The sequence below is a fragment of the Malurus melanocephalus genome, unplaced genomic scaffold (assembly GCF_030028575.1).
Source record: "Malurus melanocephalus ecotype Western Australia unplaced genomic scaffold, MMel_1.1 scaffold_100, whole genome shotgun sequence".
In the NCBI taxonomy this organism is placed as follows: domain Eukaryota; kingdom Metazoa; phylum Chordata; class Aves; order Passeriformes; family Maluridae; genus Malurus; species Malurus melanocephalus.
Window position 1 is genome coordinate 1,344,057 of NW_026623332.1, and position 23,779 is coordinate 1,367,835.

The window sequence follows — 23,779 nt, forward strand, 5'->3', positions numbered from 1 at the left end:
TTATTTTCCYACTGATAATAAACATGAAACTATCAGTCAGCAATGTCTGTTCCAGCAGTAAGTATTTGCATATGCGTTAGTACAGCAAAGATTTTTTTTCCCCCAGCTAACTTTGCCTCAGCAGTGACTTGAAGGCTTGCCAAGCCCTTGTCACAAAGAAGCTAGTGAGGACCTTTAGATGTCACTGTGCAAAGGACACTGTTCTAACTGAGCAGATGTTCTCAGGGCAAGGCTGATACTCTCAGAAGAGGTGCCAGGTGACAAAAATAGTTGTATTTTGTAGGACAGATAGAAAAGAATGCTGTGTCTTTCCAGATGGTATTTTGTTTTGTAGTTGTGGAAGATTCAAGTTAAGAGCTTGGAGTTGTGGATGGCTTTCTAAATATGACTCCTGGAAGTGTATCTGGTCTCACTATTTGGTTGATATCCTTAGGAGACAAGATACTCAAACGTAAGCGGACTGCCTGTGTGTTACAACACAATTCAAAGCAGCTAAAAAGCTGTTTGTARTATTCAACACCATGTGCTCATAAATGAGTGAAGTGTCTTGTTATTTTGGGAAGTGCTAAGAAGTATTTTTAGTATATTATTTTTCTTTTTTTTAATTGGATGAAAGATGATATTGGAATAAAACGTTCCTGTTGCTCTTTTTGCTTGTTCAGAGTGAAAAATTGAATCACAGTTATAATATAAATAGTTTCAATAATTTTATTTTTTTATTACATATGTATATCCAGCATTTATATACCACATAGGATTGAGTATATTCCAAAGTTAAAGMCTCTTAGTGAGTCATCTGTGAAGGCCTTACATTTTAGATTTAATAAAAACCCCAAACWAACACTCTATTGTTAGCATCTAATTCACAAAATATTACTCTGTTCTTAATTTTGCGAAACTCATTGCAGTGCTTTTCAGTAGCCGCAATATTTAATTGACTGGTATAGTTACATACTGTACCAAATTTGAAGAGTTTTTTCCAACTTTAGTGCAAATTATTTAAGTTTGCCGAGGTGCTCGATCAAAGTAAGGGGGGCTTGSATTGAAGAATTCTCCTAGAGAARCMACCAGTGACTTCCAGTATGTCTTTMCTTAAGATAGKTTCMTATTTAAACAGTTGTCTTTAATCTCTTCATTTTTATAGTTCACTCTTAAAGACAAAATTCATTTTRCTCAATAAATTGATTTATTTAATTGGCTTTATAAAGCCAAATATTTCCTGTTCATCATGTCAATTCTTGTGAGTTTTCTTTTGAGTAGAGATGAAAATTTTGGCTCTGAAAAGTACAGATGTAATCCCAGCTGCAGTAAGAACTCTTTGACTGTAATGTCGTGGTATAGAGGTGGATGTTGGAAAGCATTCATCAGCATTGTGCTGGGAAGAGCAAGGGAAAAAAATATTGTAACATGAAGTCCAATGATAGTTCCTGATGTTGTCACTTTGTACTGCATGACATGACATGGGTCACTGACAGAGACTTACACTGGAATAGATTTGTGCTGATGTGTCTTTGTTCAGCCACTCATATGTATAACTAATACAGAGCCATATGTGACAATCCCAAGGTATTCTGGAAGCATTAAAGATGACTTTGAAGTGACGTGGTCTGGATGGAGCAACCCAGGCAAAATAAACTTTAGATTCCTTAAGCCATTAAGGCTCTACATGTGTATTACTTACAGGAAGAATYATGACTAGGTATTTTTTCTGAGTTTTATTACATCACAAACCAGAAGACAAGATTATATTGGCAGTTTAGATTTTTTTTTTAAATTGGCATGCAGTATTTAATGTGTAGAACTGTTGATATTTTCTAGGTTTTGTTTTTGTTTGTTTGGGTTTTTTTAATCATTCATAACTGATCTTTCTATTGTTGCCATCAGATAAATGGGACCTAGGGGGATGGGGGGTTGAGGTGAGGATATAAGAGTCTTGAAAGATTTTTAGAAATGGTAAGTCTTGTCATCTTGTCATGTGGTTTAAAGTTATAAATTAAAAGAGAATAAATGAGCAGAAATACATCAGTGGGCAAGCTAGGAATTGAACTGAACTAGACTGAATGGGAAAAAATATTTTTTAAAGTTACAGAAAAGTTGGTAATTGGGTGAGGTGTTGGYTTCTGAGTTTAGTATTTCATGGTATTGGGGTTTAAGCAATTCATTCTTTCCATTCAGTGTTATAATTCACAGTAAAACTTTGACCAGAAGCATGGAGTGGCAATTGTTTGTTTTTGCAATAGTTTAACTTACTYTAATTGTGATGATGTCTTTGTCTTGATACAGTTTGTTGTAATTTCAGATGAAATTTAAAACATTGTAGAGCTATACAAGAAAAAATAGCCTAAAGTCTGTTTTGGTTGTTTGTTTTTTTTAATAGCCATTTTTTCACTTATTTTTCTTTCTGCTCTTTTTCAAAAACATAGCATAGTTCAGGATGCCTCTTAGCTAATAAAAACAGTAATTTTTTTTTCAGTGATTCAAACAAATGGTGAAAGATTAAATGATATTTCATAGCAACTGATGCTGGGATCCCTCCGTTTGATCACAAAAGCTCTAGCTTAAACCTTCCCTTATGTGAACTTCTGATGCAMATATTTGTAATAAAAGCTTTCTTGATTAAATATCCCAGTTAGTTTTTTACTTTTCTTCSAAACCATGATGTTGTTGTTTCATACTCAGTTCAGTTGTTGCCCTCCGTTTGTTGCGAGACACTGAGCCTGGCTTTTGTGAAAAGGAACAGAAAGCCTGAAACCTGTTACTTGTAAAACTTTTGTGCTCAGAAACAGTTACAATTCAGCCAGAATTATATTCCCTTATTCTGTATTTTAAGTGCACACAGGTCAAGGGAAATTACTTTGTATGCCAGTGCTACAAGTGGGAGTTGAATGTTCAGCAGCAACTGTTACCAGTCGCCAGCAGGTCTTGTTTGAAGTGCTACAAGGATYGCAGCAGGATATGAACATTTTGTGGTCTTCCTCTTGATGTTGTAGTTAAATTGTAAATGAGCTTTTTATTCCAAACTGCTTTCAGACCTTTCTCTCCTATGTTCAGGAGAGAAGTGATAAAATCCGTGACACTGGGCAGAAGTTTGTTTTAAGAAACTTGTTTATAAATCCGGTTCTTTTGTACAGAGCAAATCTGAATTAAAGTGAAAAACAATCTCAGGTTTCTGAAAGAGCAAACCACCTCGTAAATGCCATAATGTGTAGGACATTATTTACCTTTGCTGTTTTGGAGGCTAATCCTGMAATTATTTTATGCAGGTTTCACCTGGAACATCTCGTTCAAGTTACCCAGCTACCAGCTATCAGGACTCCAGCAACTGGGAATCTCTAATGAAAATTAAAGAGGGGCTGCTAAGACAGAAGGAGTTTGTGATTGATCGGTAAGTACCCTWCTCCTGCTGTGTTCATGAGATTGGATGAAGTAAAAGCTACATTTTGAGAGCTGCTTACTCAGGAAAGTTGTTAGGTTTCAGTCCAGTCACTATGCACCGATATGTAGGAGCTAATCCTACTAGGAGAGAAGACTGGCAGCTGGCCTAAAGTCTTACACAAAGTTGGAAATGTATTTAGGAGGTTTATTCTGGAGTGGAAAAGGAACAGTGAGCCCAACAGCCAGTTCTGCTGTCAGCTTCTTACCAGGCTGCAGATTTGTACAGGACATAGTTCTGCTTGTAAGGTCTTGGAAGTGATTTGCAAGACAAAAATTGGTCAGCTGCATTGTGCTGATTTTCTTTTCCATGACAAGTACAGAAATGCAATATATTTGAAGCCAGTTGATAAAGCTTTGAGAAATTGGCCTTTACAGTAATATTCAGCAGTAAAATCCTATTCAAATCCTCATTTGAGGATTTGTTCAGAGAAAAAAATATTAAATCCAGAATCTTTATGTCAATAAATACATAACTTCTTATTAAAATTGCTGTCAGTCTGAATGGGCCTTGATAGCAGGTCGTTGCTGTTAAGTTTCTGGTACCRGGAAAATTATGCTTGTACAAGATCTGTTCATTCCTCTAATGCAACAGAGTGGTGGTTGAAGGTGTTTCTGTTCCTTAGCAGTCTGGCCAGTRCCTCTGGTGACATTTCAGTGATGGRAGTTGGCATTGGGTTCCCCAGTTTGATGTAGGATATTCGTGTGCGTTTACCTGCTGCTGCAGCAAAGAGGGGGCACAGTTAGGAACTGAGGCATGGGCTCACCATCCCACTCTGCCTGCTCTCAGGCGGAGGTGGTGATCTCCCAAGGGGGTAAGCAGTTAAAATGGAAACATCCTTAGCTGTTTGTTCCATCTCCTCTGTCAGAACCTTTTGATCAGCTGCGTAAAGGTCATCTAAATTGCAGTGATTTTTTCAGGCTTGCTATGTGAGTAGTAAAGCTGTAGTAGCAAACCTGCAGCCCTTCTCCTGGGACCCAAGCTGTCAGCAGCATTTGTGAGTGCATAACCCATGATGGCTGGGGTGGTCTTCAGTGCCTCTGCTGGGCTTACCATCCTCTGCAYTCTACATGAGGGCTTGTTGTACACTGGCAACTAAAACTGCAGCTGGTGTTGCCCTTCTCATGCTGGAAGTGTGTTCACAGTCAAGGGAGAAGTTTCTGAACCGTTACTTGATATTGTCCATGTGGAGGAAAGAAAAGCCATTTCTTGATATCCAGTGATGGTGTGCTGGTTCCTTTTTTGTACAACTACTTTCTGTTGTGTGACTTAAATCCTGAAAGAATTGTATTCACTYTCACTACAAGTCAGTTTAGATAATTCCTTTTCATTCAGCTGAAAAGACAAAATACATTCTGGAAGCTGTTGAAGTGGAACWGAGACCACTTAGTGATGTTACATATTTAAGTAGACACTTGGTGTTACAGTTAATCGTGTTATAATTTGTAATAGTGCAGTGTTACAATACATCACAGAACAGGCTCTTTTTTGAATATTGAATTTCCATTCGGGCAAAGTATTTGCCTGAAAAGTTACTATAAAATGAAATAAAGACATTTTAAATAGATGGTTTGTATTTTTAAGGTYAGTACAAATCAGTGTTGCGTATTTACAAAGTTTTACAACAGATTGTGTAACTTTTTTTTAAGAAGAGGTAGTACTTTCTGACAAACAAAAACATTTTTAGTTTCACTTATGAAGACAATTATATGTATCTGCTGTGCAAAAACCTTGAACTAGAACTCCATTACAAAGCATTAGTTTTACCTTTCTTCTTAGATGAGGTGTTTGTAAGACTTAAGTGTTAATACTGTCTTTCTTTAAGACACAAAGAGGCACTAGGTGGAAATGTGATATTACCTGTATTTAACACGTGGGAGCACAAGGCCTTCTTGCAATGAGCTTCAGAATGACTTTTGGGAGTAAACCTAAGTCTTCCAGCTCTTGGTCTTCCTGAATTTAATTTAAACTTCTTTTCAGAGTTTGAATTTATTTGGGAATAGAGATCTAAAATAAAAACACAAAGTTTGCTAAAGTGTAGTTAATTCAACATGGTGGTAGTTAAATTACACACTYTATGCTTTGAGGAAATGGAGGAGGAATTAGTTTGTTGGCTGTGGTTAGGTAGTAGATGTTTGCTGAGAGGGCCCTTTGTACCTGTGGTTTTCAGGCAGTTTTAAAAGGTTTAGTCTCCTTAAGTCATGTCTTATGCTGAATTTACAAACTGGTAGTTGAGGGGACAGAAACTCGGGAGAGATGGGTTCACCTCCTTCTGCCTGGTAGCCAGAGGAGTGGGACAGCAGCTGGCACAGTGCTCCAGAGCCAGCTGTTTGCTGGACAGGGAACAGCTGGATGAAAAGGCCAACACCAGGAGCACYCTCCTCTTGCCCTTGTCACCAGCCTCCCTTTCACCCACAGGGTCACTAACTTTTTCTGTTTTTTAAGTTAAACACTGTTTTGTTGGGAATTGCACTGGTGTCCCACTTATAAAGGAAGTGGAGGAGATTAACATCACACACCTTGTTCTGCATGGTGGTGCTTAAACCACTACTGTTGATCAGTAGAAGATGGCTGCTCTGTACAGGGTGGTATCTCTAAGCTGTTCTACCTTTATCTTGTGAAAAAAGGAAGAGCAGAAGGAAAGTGAAACACRCTGCCTGCTTCCTTTCCTTACACACAAAGGGAAAAAATTTCGGCCTTCCAGATTAGATGATTAAATTTCCTTGTCTTACACTGGAAAAGTAACAGATAGGAATAGTTGCAAGGAAGTTTCTAATAGTTACAAAAACAATTCAAGGAATAATGCTTAACTGCGTAAATCATAATTTTTGGATACTTTGGTTTGTCACTAGAAATTCAAGCTAGTTTTAAAGCTTTTAAAATCCCAAACAGCCCCTTGAGCCTGTGAATGGAACAAGTAGCTTCGTTTTTGATCTGTACACTGTGTTGAAGAGCAGATTTAGTGATAAATTGATTTAATTTGTGTAGCCTGTTCAGCTTTTRTTTGAGTAATACACAACATAGATGARTGGGTTTAAAKRTAGTTTTGGTTTGGTTTTTGAAACTACGCTAGGAGTCACTACTAACTTAAGCAGTAAAAACCTGAAATGTTTTTTATGTTTGCTCTTAAAAAGAAAATGAAGGGGAGACTGTGCTTTAGAAAATGAAAACGTGACATAAGGAAGTGAGCCTGCTCTGTGTGTGCTCAGTAGAACACAGTGGCACTTCTTAAAGGCGTGTCATGTTTTCTCCACATAAGAACTGTTGGTACAGGCCATGAATGAGGATTTARGGATTTAATCTGTAAGAGGAAATCTGCTGCTCTAACACTTATTACTATAATRTCTGTCACCTACTGTACAAAATAATTGGATTATATCATTGCTTTCCTTCTCTGGCAGCTTAGTATGTAACACTACATTATATTTAGCACCAGAGGGAGCCAACAGGTTTGTATTGGTTTAGAAAATTACAGCGTCACATTTTATTTCTTCACGTTGCTCYTTTGTTCAGTGCATTAACACCACTGAAATGATGCTGTTTGGTGCAATTCTGAATGTCTCTTGAGACTGGCCTTGCCACTGTAGATATCTCTAGTGTGCTCCTGGCAGGTTTGTGTGGCAGGGGCTGCATGTGGAAGGTACGTGAGTGAATGCCAGGTATCTGGACACATGACACGAGCTGCTGAGAATAACACTGTGCATGCAGTGTTCTCTTGTACACAGCATAAGAGCATTTGAACAGCTTTTTAAGGAAACATAGATTTGGAAGTACAATTTTAGTGAATAGCTGTTATTACTCAGAGCATAACAACATTTTTGTTCTTAAAACAGTTGCTAAATCATGAATTTTTTAATCCAAATCTGAATTAGGATTAGTTGTTGTCACTGAGACAAGAGAATTACATTTTCTTTGCCTTGTGTCAAATGTGTGTACTGAAGTCCTGACTTCAGTAGATGACATTAAATAGTATGTGCTCTGATAGTGCTAATTTTAATGCCAATATAAAGCTGTAATTCTTTTAATTACGATTGACTTGTTAAAACCTGCAGCATTAGCATATGCACTTGAGTGATAATTTGATGCCATTTTTGAGGAACGTGAAGCCCAGGTGGTGAGTGCATATGTGTGTAACAGTGAGTCCTGTGCTGAGAGTGGGGTGTGAGGWACCTCCTCAGTGCTTTGTTGTGTAAAATACACGTTGCTTCCAATAAAAGCTTGAAAAAGATGCCTTCATCTTTTCTGATACCACCAATCAATCACCCAGGTCACTTTTGGATGAGGCTTCTGTAAATCTTGAGCTGGTAAACTTTCAGGAAGATTTTGTTACCAAGGAATTATTTTAGCTGTTTTAAAAGTTTTCTTTTTCACATGGGAATGCTAGTAACATTGATGAAATTAGTTTTCATCTAATAACCTATATCTTGGCAATAATGAGAGGATGTAGGGCKAAAAAGGACATATTTAACGTGACTGCCAGGCCCGAGGGAGGACAAGCTGTAGTCCTGTCACTGGATGCTTACGCTATTGGTATCTGCAATACCAGATGTTCTACAGCCTTTCTGGGTTGGGCAGTGTGGTGATTAACTCAAATGTTGGAAAAATTTCCCTAATATGACTTAGTCTTTACTCTTAGGTAATGTTCCCTAGGCATCAAGTAGCTTTCGTTATTCTTTGAGATTTCTCCAGCTGATGAGCACATCTTCCCTGAAGCATCCAGACTGGCCACTGAAACCTCCCTCTGGCTGAGCACTCATCTCTCACTGGCTGTGCTTGTGTGGTGTTTGCTTTTTGCAGTACAACATTGTGGAGTTTTGGTCTGCTGCMGTTCCAGATGCTTCTTTGTGGAACTGGTGCCGAAGCATTTTACATTCTGTAGATTTAAATGCTTTTAGGAAGTTCTAGTTCTAGGCAGAGCTGAGAACAGCAGCGGAGGTGCAAGAATTGCTCTCTGTTTGTCCTGTCAGGAGACTGCAGAATTTGAAGACCKCCCTTCATGAGAGGGAGGGCACAGTCATCTCTCTCATGCCCTGCCTTGATTAAGTTGTCCAAGGCTTTTGAGAAAGTAGAACTGCTGTCTGTGCTCTTGCCTGCCTTGCTTCAGTACACATCAAATTTGATGCAATTCAGAAAAGTCATTCTAAAATACCATGAAAAACCAATCCAGATCAGAGATAATGTCTTGACTCCCAAAGGTACTGTTCCTATCTTCCCTTCAAGGTAAGGTCTGCTGTGACTGGTAGAAAGGTTCACTTCGAACAGTTACACAAAAAAAAAACCCCAGACTTTATTGCATAGGAAATTTGAGATCTCATTTCCTCGTGAGCTTTGCTGATGTTGGAGTTCTTTGGCATTATCTTCCAAATTCCGGAAAATGTATTCACATTGTTTTTAGGACTTTGTGTACTAAGAATCTCCTTTCCTATCAGTACTCTGCACGTTTGGACTTGTGGTCCCAAGAGATCGGGCCTCTAAAACAAAGGGATATAAAAGTTTGCATCCAGCTTCTTAACTGGCAAAACAAAGCAGCGTACCTCCAGCTGCAGTGTGGAATAAGTTATATCTGTAATACAGAGGGATCCATGTTGTATTTTTCTTTGCGTCCTGATTCTGAAGAATTCTGCTCAGGCATTTTCACTTAAAGCAGCAAATTCTCGTTAAGTCATGACTTTTGAAGGTAAGCATCAATTGTCATTTGGTTTCTTATGAAGTTGCTAGTGTTCTGTGGTGGAGGAAGCTCTGTTCTAAAGTCCCTGAATTGTTTGAAGATACTGGATCTGTACCTTGACTTGGGGTGTGGGACTTAGATTCATGCCAATTTGAAAATTAAAGTTAAGAAAAATAACTTAGAAGTTGAGGGGAAGAAGCGCTTCTCTGGCAGATGTGGGTTTCTAAARGCTGTTTCATGTTAAAGTCAAGGGATGTACAAGTGTCTGTATAAACATGTATTCACACTTGTCCTGTGGAAATATGAGAAAATTATGTGAATGTCAGTTATACAAATATTTTTTACAAATAATCAAAGAGAAGCAGTTTGTATATTAAGCAGTTTATTATGAGGRTCACTGAAGACAGTCCAGGCTTGTRCACACTGAGCTGAGTGCCACTCACTGCCATCCCACATCCTCTGTGCTTACTTGAGTTTTCAAAGGGGATTGTTTGAACTTAAGGACAGAACTGCAATTGAATCAAAATAGAGACCTCCCCCTCTTCCTGTTGATGCTTCATTCTTATGGCTCTAACTTTCTTCTTGCTCATTTCAATGGATTCAGTTAGGGTGGAGTGTCATCAGTTGTTTTCCTCTGAATTCCAGACAGCTTTTTAAGTAGTCACAGGATGGGGGAATTATGAATGGAAGTATCTGTGGCAGCAGAAAGATGGATAAGGAATACTACTCTCTTTAAATGCCAGGGAAATAGTTACAAAGAATCAGCATCTTAATAGCCTAGTCTTTAAGTGTTAGGATTTCATGTAGGGGTGTGGTTGGTAATTCTGCAAAAGATGAGAGAATGGTGACATCTGCCATGACAGATTTTTAACCTTTCCTTCCTAATAAAATATCATTGATCTGCAGTAGTGAAACGTCTGAAGCCTTGAAATTTTGTTTACAAAAATAAAGAATGCTCAAGGTAATGGAAGAAAAGGGAGCAGAATATGTGTTTACAAGACCTGGAARTAAGCCAAAGTCATTACTTTGTGAAAACGGTAGGGTTTTCTGTAAATAATCTAGCTAGAATGTAAATAGCTAACATGTGGGAATTGGGATAAAAAAGCCACCACTTTTGTTTATTTTCTTTTTTAATGAACTTCTTCTGAGTCCCTGTGGTTGGCTGATGATCAGGGTACTGCCTTCTTTTTTCTGCTTTAGTCTGGGTGTAAGGGGAAGGGATGTGTCAAGATAGACACTTTAAGTTAAACTGTGATTTTTCCTTTTGGACAAAGGAGCTGAATGAAGTGAAAAGTGCCATGACACATAATGTACCGGTAACTCTTCCTTTGCCATCAACATGGAATTGTAATATTCATTTATGAGGAAAAAATTGGGAATTTGTGAAGGAAAGTAGTTTCCATGGTACCTAGGTACCTTCAGAGAGGCAGCTATGTAAAGATCTTATGGGATCTACACAGCCTTAAACATTTCTGCAGTGTGTTTTTTGGCAAGGTTTTATAATGATGGAGAGTTTCATGCTTTGCAAGAAAAAGAAGCAAGCTAGTTAAACTCTGTGTTCTGTCTCATCTTGGATTAATGTGTCTCTTCTTTCTTCCAACAGGGGTTTGGTAGGATAGGGAAAGGATTACGAAAGGAAATACGGTAATGTAGTTCAAATTACACTGATAGTTCAAAATTATTTTAAAACATTTGCTCYTGGCTGTAGTGTTAAATTCAGGCTCATAAAATCCTGCCTGTGAATGAAGGCACTGCTAAGTAAAAGTCAGCCCTAAACAGAAAATCATATAGCACTTTCAAGAGGTATGTGACAAGGGAATAAATAATTTTGAAACACATGGGCCAAAGGAATTTTGATAAATCTGTCTAGTAAGYARTAAGGTGATAAAAAAGGAAAATTTKCTTCAGTTCRTAGGTTTGGATAACTCATACTGAATAATTTTGCTCTCTGTGACGACCAGGCGTGTGCAGAAGTCATCAAGGCTTTATATTTTCTCATATGGTTACACAAACTCTTTGGCTTGTATGAGGTCTGTTACAAGTTAAGAACATATTCTTTTACCTAATCTTCCAAAATATGTTGAAAGCTTTTTGTTTGTACTGCCATCTTACAGATGACAACCAGAATTGCATTTCAGTGTTGCACACTCCTTTTGTGTTTGTACAAGCTTGTTCCATCTAGATAGTARAGGGAGCAGGAAAGCCTCCAAATCAGCTGTGCTGATACAAAATATTTTAAGACTTGCTATGGAGTCACATAAATACATTCAKTCACTCTCTTCTTATGAGTCAGGCTGAATGAATTGTTCTAAGGTACTACCAAATGGCAGCTTATGTATACTGGTTTTCCATTTGTTGCTCTTCTTTACAGATACAAAAGTAGGGAAGCATAAAAAAAGATATTCTGAAGACATGCATCATGTCTTCTTAAACACATCTAGATGAGAAATATGTGACTTCTACTATTTTTAATATTTTTCAAATATGAAATTCCTTTTGTAAACCAAATAATTGGGGTACAGTTGGCTGACGAATAGCTAGAAGAATGTGAGTAGCTGAAATAGTMCCTTTAACTGGACTTTAACATCCTATTAAAATTTGCATTTGGCATCTTTTTAACTAACACATATTTTTTGTTAGTTGAAAAGATAGTAYAATGCATATTTTGTATGCTGATGTTTCCAAGATGCTCTTTCTAAACACAACACTTCCAAATTCTAAAAGAAGCAACAGATTTTGATGTTTTTCTGTACTTTCCAGGATTTTCTTTTCCAGTGTGTGCAAAGGAAGGTCTTTTCCCTCGAAGTTAACCTGTATTTGCTGTTTATCTCCTCTTAAGATTGGGTTTAATCATCTGGGTTCAGGATTGTTGTCAGAAAATCCAGTCATCCTCTATGCATAGAGGTGAAGCTCTGAGAAAAAAAATCTCATGTTTGCATGTAGATATATCCTAGGATAAAAAAGAAGGAAAAGTAAAAATTCATGGAGTGCACAAAGTTGGTTTTAAGTTTATTGAGAAGGTCTCTGTGTGTTGCTGGTGGATGCTGACATTCTGGGCTCAGGTGTTGAGGTGCATATTGCTCCTTGGAGAGTTACTGCACACCTCATGGGGCTGTGACTTGGCCTGGGGGAGAGACCTGGCAGTATTTGCCCTGCAGTCCTGCTGGTTCAAGTGCAGTCGTGATTTAAACAGTGATACCATTTTTGGGATAATTAAATAAGATACAATGGTGATACTGTTTCTGCTGTAGACTGGCCAAGCAGTTGGTGCAGGGTACTCATTTAGCTCACCGTGCAGTATTTTGCCCTAAGGGARGGTACATCTTATGTGAAGCAGTTGTCCGAATCTTAAGCAAAGCAAACAGCAAGACCTTGCAGGAAAGCTGTACTGACTATCTTATATGATGGCCTTTTCTTCTTGAGTTCTTTCTATTCCCCTTGATTTGTAAATCTCTTCAACTTTTATCAAAAGTCAGCTCTGGTWAAGAGAGGAACYGAGCAGGAAARTCCAAGTAAARTATAAGGYGTCAGTTTAGTTTGGTTTTGTTCTRCTTTCTGTATRCTTTTCCCTGTTTATACTTCCAGCCCTAGYGGCAAATGATAACACAAGTCTCCCTCAACCCCCACAAAACTGATAGTTTTCTAATTTTATTTCTACATCTTGTAGTCTGGCTGCAGTGGGGAAAAGCCCACAGCTAAACGTAGATATAAGGCGGTCAAGTACCATTGTTATTGTATTCTTCAGTATAAGTCTTAAGATCCATGTTTGTCTAATCTCTGTTCCATTCCTTTTTTTTTCCAAATTAAATTTGTGAATTACAGGCAAAATCAGCAAATTAACAATTTACATCAGAAGATAAGGGAAAACGAAATACGAGCTCAACATGCAAGACTAAGCCACCTTGTGAACTGCGAAGAACCGTACATGACTAACTTACAGGTAGGATGAATATTTCTTTTCAGCAAAGCTTTCCACTKCTCAAGAACTGGCACCTAAAAGCATATTCACCATTTTCTGCTGGYCAAGTGTAGAGCTTTTGTCATTATTGATTGCTGTGTAGTTGCATAGCTGTGAATTGTATAGAGAATATCCTCTACGAGTTGTAATTTACTTTACATTTGCAGAAATCTGTTATGTTAAAATTCTGKGCATACTTGATTTGAAGTATGATAAAGGTGAGATAACAATGAGGGTGTAAGGATGAGGTAGCAAAGGTTAACCAAGACATGCAGATCAGCTTGAGGACTGCTGTCACACAAGTTGCATCTCYAGGCCTTGGCATATCTAAAATGCAATGCAGCAAGAGAGTGTTAAAGGCAGATATGCAGAGAAAWAGCTTTTCTGTCCCTCTTTTATTACGTTATCTTTTCCTGTCACAAACACTGCACATGGATCTCAGCTAGGATACTTCAGCATGACATTATTTGTGTGCTTGGAATAACACAGCTGTACATCAGGTGAGGATGTGGTTTGTGTGACAGCAGAGAAATTCAAATGTAACCTTAGTGTGAAATTAGGTATACAGAGACTTTATGAGACATCTGGGAATGTGGTTTTTGTTGCTTCCAGATTTTCTTTTACAAAATACTTTTAAAATCTGTTTAGATTAAGAATTTTTGGGGGAGGGCAGGAGAGAAGATGCAAACAAAAAATGAGCAAGACAAATAAACAAAAGAAACAGTATTGCAGAAACTGAAATTTATCTTAGTATATCATATTATGCTTCAATAAAGCAGTAGGTGCATTCCTCTTTTACAATTGAAAGAAATTTGAACGTTTATAACATATTTGGGTTCTGCTTGATTTGTGTGCCTTCTGTAAGATGAATTTACAAAAGTAAATCTAGTTTAATGAAAATTTTCATCTCTTAATGCTTTGCTGAAGGAATGTCACTAGTTAAAGAAGTTATACAGACAATATTTTTAAAGATAACCAATTTATGTTTTTGAAAGAACCTTGACATTGAAAACCTAATGGGATCTATCTCCCTTTTCATCCCACACGCAGCTGACTCCTGTTTTGTGTTTGTCTGTCTCTGGGCGGTGGAGGTGGAAGTTTCTGTATACAGAACAAAAGATAGGAGATCTGCCCTCTGATTGTAGCTCTAGTCTGATGCTTGTTCCTGCACTGTTCTCACCCCAGGTGTCATAACTCTAAGGTTTGACTAGTACTAATGTTCTGCTTTAGGAGGGTCTTGAGATTGAAGCATCTCTTACTTCAATATATTCATGGCCATTTTATAGTGTTTTTCTTCCCAGGAAATGTATGATAATGCAGTGGCAGTGATTTGTTTTGGAAATGTTTTTTATTTGCATTTATAGGGATTTATTTTGGGAGAAAAATCACACCTCTTCCATAAATCTGAGGGGCAAAGTGGCCACACAACAATCTTATGCATTCGTTATGAATGTAAAGGTGTCCAGCTTCTTTGTCTCTTTGCTCCAGTTTTCTGAAAAACAGACTGTTGGCTTGTATTTTAATGTTTGAAAAATCAAACCCCACCCTTCCTGAGAGCGGAAAAAAAAAAATCCAGGACTGTTTTCTGCTCTGCAGTTCAACTGTGCAGTGGTATGTGTGTACTCATTTGTATAATTACTTTATTTCTTTTCATAAGCAACCACAGTATGAGAGCACASCACTGCAACCTCACATTTCAGAAAGGTCAGCATCCCACCTCGAGGAGCTTGAGCGAAAGATTGCAGCAGCTGAGAGTAAGGAATTACAACTCAGTGAAATTGTGAAACAACTTTCAAACAAATCTAGTGAGGAGAAAAAGAAGATGGAGGAGAAAGTAAGTGTCTTTTTCTGTTCCACATGTTCTTTTGTCACTCTTACAGCAGCATACATTTTATTTGTGAGAGCAGCTTGGGATATGCGTGTCCGAGTTCTTTTTAAAAGGTTGCTAAACTATCTGTGACAGAAATATTGAAAGTTAATGATTTCAGGTGTTGGTAATGGATAAATCTGAATCTGTAGAGAACATATTGTAAAAAGAGATCCTAGATAAAATTATAATAATGATAACAGTTTTGACCAGGTATCATTTAAACATTGGAAAAACAAAAAGCTGCTTATTCTTGTAGCTTGAGGTGTTTATTACAGTAAAGAAAAGTATAATTTAAAARCATGGGTTATGAAAATGAAATCCTTATTTTTAGCATGGTTTGTAAATGTGGCTCTCTAGCTTTGAGATTCACTTACCAACCTGTATGTGCCTACTCAGCAGGAGTGATTATCTTGTGGCTTTSCTAGTATGTGCAGAGTGGACTTTATTCTGAGACAAAGATAGCTGTGTTCTTGGAACTGTTTTGACAAAGAGTTTCTTTGGAGGCTGAAGTCATTCCCAGGGGTAGTTTCGAATGTACTGACAGCCTGCCTTTATTGCAAGCAGGAATGTGCCATTGACCAAGGGGTTCCTTAATGAATGTTTTAGGGATGTATTGTCACTGTTACTGCCTCTTCTTTAATTACTGGGCTTAAATTATATTAATGCACATTAAAGGGATACAAGTAATATCATACAGTGAAGTGTCAGCTGGGAAGACAAAGAAGAATGCATAATTAATCTCAAAATTCTGCCTTACCATTTCCTGTGAACCCTCAGTATGCTTTTCACTAAGTCAGGAAGGGCAGAAATTGGATGCTGCTGCTTCCTCCTGTCTGAGCTTTTCCTGCCTGTCTTCCTCACTGTGTGGGAACTGGCAGGTGGTGGCAGTGGTGAGGACTTGTGCAGCTGTGCTTGTGTCAGCAGGATGGTCTGTAGGTTGGACCCTGATTCACTGCACAGTCCTGATTTGCCCCTTTAACACCCGTCCATTCTGTGCACTGAAYAAAAAGCTCTCAAGGAGAGAGAGGGCAGGGAGGGACAGTGTAAAATACTCATTTTTCCCATTTTTATTTCCACCTTTTTGATCTAGGTAATAAAGCAGAGTAAGTACAGGGAATGTGAACAAAGGTAACATAAYACAAAAAATCTTTTCCAGGCTTATGGTCAATTAAGGTGCCTGTAAAAAAGATGTTTAAGAAAGAAGCTATTCTGTTCTGATGCCTTCTGATGTGATTGTCAGACGGCATCAAAGTCAGGGTTTTGGTTTCCATTTTTGGTAGATTAAGTTCTTGGGCCTTGTGTTTTAAGTTGTCTTCCCAGTCCAGAGAAACTAGAATATATCTGATTATTTGTTGCATATGAACATCTTAGTKGGTGAAAGAATTAACAGTATTTTAATCGTTGAACTATTTGTGTTTTCAGTTCATAAGGCACACGGATTGTTGTGGGCAGAGGTGAAGCAGCAGTGGTTTGAGATCACATGTGGGCCTGTAACTTGAAGCTGTTGGGATTAATCATTTTTTATTTTGTTTTCTGCTCTTAGCAAACCCTTTCATGCAGCTGACAGTACAATTCTTGGAGAGTTAAMAGCCTCTGCTTTCAAAGCAGGTTTATTTTTTACTGTTATCATAAAACATGTACCCTTTCTTTCTTCTAGCTTAAAACTAGAGACCGATATATTAATAGCCTGAAAAAGAAATGCCAGAAAGAGTCGGAGCAAAACAAAGAAAAACAAAGACGAATTGAAACCTTGGAAAAATACCTGGCTGACCTACCAACACTGGATGATATAGAAGGGCAGACTAAACAGGTAAGGTAAAGAGGGTTTGTTTTACATTTTAAAAATACAAATAAGCCCTCTAATATCTGTTCTCAAGTCAGTTTTACTGTTTCAGCATCTTTTTTTAACCCTTATGTTCAGGAATATAAATATTTCAATGTTTTAGAAAGCACTGTAGGTATTTGAATTTTCAATAATCTGATAAGTGAAACAGGTRTGAAACTATGCAGCGGGTCACTGCAAGGCTGTGCCACAAGGCCTTCTGCTGCTGTGGCCCCGTATCTGACTAATGTAACTTTGTGTTAGCTGCAAATTCTAGAAGAGAAGAACAAGCAACTTCAAGAAACCATGGCTGAGTTGGAAAAGAAGCTCGGAGAGGCCCGGTCACAGTGCAAAGAGAGAGAATTACAGCTGGCATCTCAGAAGAAAAAGGAAAAAGAGCTGGTCACAACAGTGCAGAGGTATGAACAGCTGTTTAGGCATTCCTCACCTGATGACAAGAGCTAATGCTATTTTTGCAATCTTAATCTATTACAATGTTAATGATTGTTCATGGCTTTATGGCAAGTTGAAACTAATACCACAGAGAAGAGTCTGCCTAGGACACTCTTTGCTATCTGTCTTTAGGGATATGGGACACTCCAGCAATGACATCATAAGCTGCTGGCAGATAGAGAATGGAATAAACTCATATGGCTAAGGGGCATTGTATAGAAGCTGTCAGCAGGGCTATTTGGTAACYGATCCTGTCATGAGCTGTGGAAACACACCCTAAATATTGGCTGATGGGTATATCAGGGAAGAGTCAAAACTTTCAAGAAATTCTGGCTGTTGCTTACCTTTTCATCAAAGCTGCAGATATTTACAGGGAGGTTTAGCTGTAGCTAGTATGTTGTCATTGAACTTGTGTAAATATGAAAAAACAAGTGGGACAGATATCCAAGAATATCCAGGYAAGACATGGAGACTTTGTCACTATGTTCCATTTTAGATCAGGGGATCACTTTTAAGTTTCTATGAATGCTCCTGCAGTTCATTCTCCCTCCATTGGGTAAAGGTGCATGCCACAGGAGTCTGAAAGGTTTCCATCATGAAAGGAGAGCTGGCTGGGACACCTTGCCCCGCCAAATTGTTGACACATTGTTTCCATCTTACCAGTGGAAGGCTTTCATGCTCTCATAATCTAGAGGAGGATCATTCTGTCTTTTCTGAAAGCCTACAAATAGTTGGGGTGAAATAATATTCCTCCAGTTTCTAAATTAGACAGAAAGATTATCACTAATAAAATGCATTTCCTTTCTGAGAGAAGGTGAGCAGACAGAGTTCTGGGCTTGAGTTGAGAGGGTTCACAGATGCCTCTGAGCTGTGCTGGAGCTGCCTTTGCCTCCCACAGTAGCACAGAGTTACTGTGAGCACCACAAAGCTTTTCTTTGCTCCTCTCTGGCCCCTCTTTGTGCACAGTACTGCTGGAGATGTGTTTTTTGGGAGACTCACACAGAATGTGGCCCTCAAAACCTGCATTCATCTGCATGGATCTGTCCCTGTCAGTACYATGGCAACTTGAAGAGTTTAGAATTTGTGCATCGTTCGTGCACTGTTGTTGCACGAATTATATGCTCTTTCATAAGGCTGGATTCTGCTAGGTACAGTGATACAGTTCTGGTTGCAAGATGGTGCAAGTTTCTCATTTTTTTCCTAAAACACATCTCTGGTTTCTATTATTCCACTTAATCTTTCTTTCATGTTGAATGGCAGTTTACAGCAGAAGGTAGAAAAATGCCTGGAAGATGGTATCCGGCTTCCTATGTTGGACACAAAACAGCTTCAGAGTGAGAATGAGTGTCTCAAAGAGAAGAATGAGAAAGCCAGTAAGGTTAGTCTGCAAATTATCTGCTGGTGGCATCTTTAACCTTAAGTCCTGCACTTTTTTTTTTACACTTCAGAAATAAATATCTCACTGAAGAATTACATATTTGTTGCTATTTCAGATGACTTTTCAATACATGTCTGTCTCTATTCATTTACATTCATTTTGCATGAATTTTATGTTTTGTCACAGTCAAACTGTCTTGTCATTTGCGTTTTTAAAGACACTATTTAAAACTTGTCTCTATACACCTGTAAGCTGATTTTTCGACAAGAATCTGAAAAGATTCAAGCCTTCTAAAATGGTCAATTTTATATTCCAGGTCATAGACAATCAACAAAATCAGATAACTGGACTAATTTTGGACATGCAGGTAAGAAAGAGCATGTATTCTGTGGTTGACATGCATTTTAGTTCATAAGAATAATATTGCTAAAGTTGACTTTTATCCTTCTGTCTTTCTGAATAGGAGTCAAAGRGAGAAATACCAAAAACTTAATCTTATGGACTGTAGACCCATGTTCTGTAGACCMATGTTCTCTTGCAGGCTCAAGTGTAGTTGTTATGTTTCCATGGTTTAGCACTTCACTGGTACTYATCCAAAAACGAAAAACTGTTGCCATGTCACATCCTCATTCTGCTGGTCTAGTGGATCATCCAGAGTACAAAAGTGATGTTGCTTAGGGGCTTCATTGTTCAGTTTGTTAGAAGTGACAAGTGCCCTTCTAAACCATCCTACCTCACATGTGACATCTCTTAGGCTAGTTGAACCCTGTTCAACTGGTTTCTGACACTTAGATACTTTAACTCTCTTGATGGATGTTGTAGCTTGCAGCCAAAGATTTTTCTAGACAGCAGAGGTTGTCAACTAGGAGTCAGCTGCAGCTCTGTAGATCTGACTCACRCAGTGTTGAAAGTTACTCAGTGACCAGTGTTTGTTGTGGAGAAAAAAGGAATGCTATATAGCTTCTAGGGAGGAAGGTATTACTTGCCATAGAAAAAGCTGAGCCTTTTAAAAAACCCAGACATGTGTTTTCAGCAAATATTGAAGCCAAATTTTAGTTTCTGCACTCCCCTTCTAGAATATCACTTGTCTATTAAACGTTGTCTTCCACCATTAAATCGCATCCATTCTCTACCATGGTAGATAGGAGGTCTGATTCCTGTCAACAATCTTGTCTTTTTTTTTTTTTTTTTATTAGATTGCAGTGTATAAAAAGTATCTGTAGAGAAGCAGTAGGAGAATTTTGAGTTGCAACATGACATACTTATGTTAACTGAAAAGGAAATTGAATCATTTCAGCTTCTCAAGGTTTGAAGACAACGGATTTTATAAAACTGAGATGTTTGCATGGAGCAGACTGGTATATGCAAAAAAATTGTGATACAGGCATAAGTTGTTCTGGGTGTTATATAATTAAAAAGGAGTTGAACTTGAACTCCATAACCTTTCTGAGGTTCTCTGTCCCTTTTTGTAGTTTATTTGCATATATATTCCATAAATATATTGTGCTTATCAGAGATAACACATTTAGCAAGTTGTGTGTAGCACCAACCTAAATCTTTTCATGCTTCCTAAACTTTCCTGTTCTTTTTCTCACCATCACCTTTATCTTGAAACTAGTGATCTTCAGTGATTTGTGTGGTTAGCCTGAAATGACTTTAGGGAGCTGGATTGGGAAATGCTGAATAGTTGTGACTGTCTGTGAACAGGGTACTATTCTGTTCTCCAGGACTTTCTCTTACTTTTCCTCTTGAGGTAGTTTATATAAGGACAGAAAATAAAATTTGAAAATGGTGTCAGCCCTCAAATTACTTGTAGACTATAGCAGCTGCTTTGTATCCTTCATCTCCCTGCCCTTCCATACTTGTGACCTGGAAGCATTGAAAATTAGTTGATTAGAAATTAAAATCCCTTATCAGCAAAGAGATGCAATTTATCTTCAGCTAAGATGATCTCATTTTATTCTTTGTCTTCTGCCACATTGTAAACTTATGCTTGAGAATGTATTTCAGTTCATTGTTTTAACTTGCAAGCTGAGAGCAAATTCTGTTTCAGACAGCAGTTGTATAAACCAGCATTAGTTTCTATTTGCATGGTGAGATTATTTTGATCTTCTTGTATGGTTTTGCTTCATTGATTTGTTCTGAGTGAGAGGGATTAGAATTCTGGTTGGTCTTGACAAGTGGTGCTGCATATRTATTGCATCTTCAGAAAGAGAAAAATTGCAGATGACAGTGGTGTTTTAAAAAAGAAATCCATATTTATGTAATTAATTTAGATATTACAAAGCTAACATTTTTGGTACAAAAAAAAAAAAAGAGAGTAGCAGTAAGTCAGATTGTACAATGCCTGTGTTACTCAAAGTACATCTGTCAATCTTGTCAGTCACAATAAACCAAAACTGTGCCAGGCTGGGAATATTGCCACCAAGTTGTAACTTGGGAAAACATATGGAAAAATTAAGGGTGAATTACAGAGAATTCATTGCACCATGAGGAACATGGAAATCCTAGCACTGTGGGTTCATCCAAGCTGTTAAGCATGTGTGCTTTTTCTAAGCTTTAAGATGAGGGTAACAGAGAATGATAGATGTTAGGTAAAAATAAATACTGATTTCCTCTAGTAGTCCCCACTATATGGAGCAGCTCTTGAGCTGCAAGTGTGCACATTGTTTGGAATGCTCCATAAGATGTTTTTTGCTCAGTCTGCAGAGTCATGTAAATTTAATGGTGGATGTAGTTCTGAAAACACACTGAGAAATGTTATTATTTCTCACCCTGTCTACCCTACCACCTCCCACCCTCCAGAAAGCTGCACCTTTATTTACTGTTGTTGACATGAAGTGTGTAAATGTAGTATTAATGCATCTGTTATAGCTGGGGCTCTGGGTGTCCCTGAACTTGATCTTCATCAAAGACTGTTAAGATTGGAAGATACTTGGAAGCTGAGAGCGTGTTTTGGGCACCTGCATTGGCCTGTTCACTTCATGCTTCTTAAATATGATGTCTGCATGCCACAGACAGCTAGAGGGACCTTCACTGTGACCYGATAATGGCCATTTTTCTCAGTAGATAATGTTTCTAAAAAGCTAAAGGYAACAATTCAGCATCACTGCAGGTTCTGCTCATCTGCAGGCACGCAAAGGAAATGCCTGAAGCAGTTATTTCCTGCCCTCTCCTGGCCCGGGGTGTTTCCTTTGCCTCCTTCCTCCCACTGCCGTGTGTAGCTGTGCTTTCTCAAAGAGCTTATCTTTAGGATACACGTTACTTCAGCACTTCCTTTTGAGGGGCATGCTGTGGGTGAAAAGAGCAGCAGATCAAGCATGTGAAAATGTTTTTAAATAAAAACAAGTAGTCATTTCTGGGTTCTGCCTGCTCATTATTACTGCTGACATGAAAATAAAGTGTTAGGGTTTTTAAGTCCAAATTAAATCTGTAAATTGTTTTCCAGTATTGCAAGGAGTATGACAGAGTACCGACTCCACACTGCTTGTGTGGTGTCAAGCTGAATGTGCAGGGAATTTTTTTCAGTGATGCAACACCACCTTGGACCACCCAAGCCTTTAAAAAAAACTTCACTCAATGTTGGCCCTGCCTTGCCTCTCATTCTTCCTACCTTCTTGTAGTACTGATAAATCTTGCTGTGGCAAGTCACAGCTGAAGAGATCTCTTTGTTTGAAAGCATCAGGCGTTTATATAGTCTCTATTGACTGTTAGTATTCAGATAAGATGGTTTGAATATTCCTCTTCTTGAATTTTGCCAGATGACCTTGAAAGACATATCTTCAGATTTAAAAACTAAGTAGTGGAATGAATATGAGTACTTTCAAGGACAAAGGCACCTTTGGACAATTCATGCTGAATTCATCCTGAAAACTCCACTTTGACAGTATCTCATGATTCCTCAGTTTCAAGTTTATTATTGAAAATGGGGAATTGGGAGCAACTGATTCCACATTACACGGGGTTTTTTTTATCTGTTGTTGCTTAAGTTCATTAACCTGTGTTTTCATTCATTTCAGTCTATGCAAGAGAAGCTTTTGCAAGAAAAGCTGATTATTCAGAAGATGACAAATGAACTTGAGGAAAAAGAAAGAAATATAGAGCAGTTGAATAAAACTCTTTCTGAAGTGAGTAAAAGCTCCAGTAACACAACCCCGACCACACCACAGCCAGGAAGAACCTTATAGATGATTATAAGATCCCTTGGTAGGGCTTTATGAGCYTAGTTACATACTTACCTGTCCTGGCTTCCATGCAGATAAAGCATACCAGCCCTACTTCTCAAGAAGTGAGAACTTAAAGGGTGAAGATGGCTAAGCAATGGTAACATGAAATAGCCTTGTAAAAGCTGTCTGTATGCCATTCTTTGGAGGGATACAGAAATATTAATTATGTGTTTGGAAATTCACATTTTTTAATTATACTGTCTGTGGTTTGAAACAGGACACTTTGTGCTACAGTGCATGCTGCAGACTAATTTTCCTTTTTTTTTCTATTTGCTTTTGACAAAGAACCAAAGACTGGTGGAAGAGAATGCCTGCCTGAAGGAGCAGATGCGGCTGGTGGAGCAGTCCAAGCAGCCSGTGTCTGAGAAGATGCCTGTAGCAGACCAGTTGTTCAAGGAAATGTCCCACTGCTTGTTTGACTTGAAAGCACTGTGCAGTATTCTCACCCAGAGAGCTCAGGGCAAGGAGCCTAACCTTTCCCTGCTGCTGGGAATCAGATGTAAGTGGTGTTGGCTTTCCAATGTTTGATAAATGTTTTGACACAAAGGAATAACAGTTTAGCTGAAGTAGTGCTTGAACTTGCCAGCTGGATGAGGTTGTGTCCCCTTGCTATGCAGCTGGAGCAGCAGTGCAGGAACTCATGGAACTCTCTGGAAAAGCTGGGCTCTTAGCCTCTGGGCCACTAAATGCATGTGACTGCACAGTTCCTTGCCGAGTCAGGAGAGCAGATAGGGCTCTTCATGTGGACCCCATCATGGGTATGTTCACTGCTCTAGAAAATAAAAGTGTGTAGCCAGGAGTGTGTCCCTCCTGAGACACACTGCAGTCACTCTGAGGGTTAACAGAGGCTAAACACATCTTGTACTATTGTTTTGAAGCCCTTGGGGTCAAGTGATAGGAATATTGATCTACYGTTTGAATGTGTATATGTCTGGTTTGCGAGTGTACATGTGTTTTAAATAAGCCCCRTG

The 23,779-nt window shown here is 38.4% G+C and overlaps 1 protein-coding gene across 1 annotated transcript in view; it reads left to right on the forward strand.

Annotated features, from left to right (window-relative positions):
• Positions 1-23,779, forward strand: part of CEP85L (centrosomal protein 85 like) — a 103,666-nt gene that overhangs the window by 74,576 nt on the left and 5,311 nt on the right. The window contains exons 4-12 of the mRNA XM_057368981.1: positions 3,264-3,385; positions 12,924-13,041; positions 14,717-14,893; positions 16,587-16,739; positions 17,016-17,170; positions 18,465-18,582; positions 18,899-18,949; positions 22,602-22,709; positions 23,094-23,307. Coding sequence (XP_057224964.1) covers positions 3,264-3,385; positions 12,924-13,041; positions 14,717-14,893; positions 16,587-16,739; positions 17,016-17,170; positions 18,465-18,582; positions 18,899-18,949; positions 22,602-22,709; positions 23,094-23,307 — 1,216 coding nt within the window. The remainder of the gene's footprint in view (positions 1-3,263; positions 3,386-12,923; positions 13,042-14,716; positions 14,894-16,586; positions 16,740-17,015; positions 17,171-18,464; positions 18,583-18,898; positions 18,950-22,601; positions 22,710-23,093; positions 23,308-23,779) is intronic.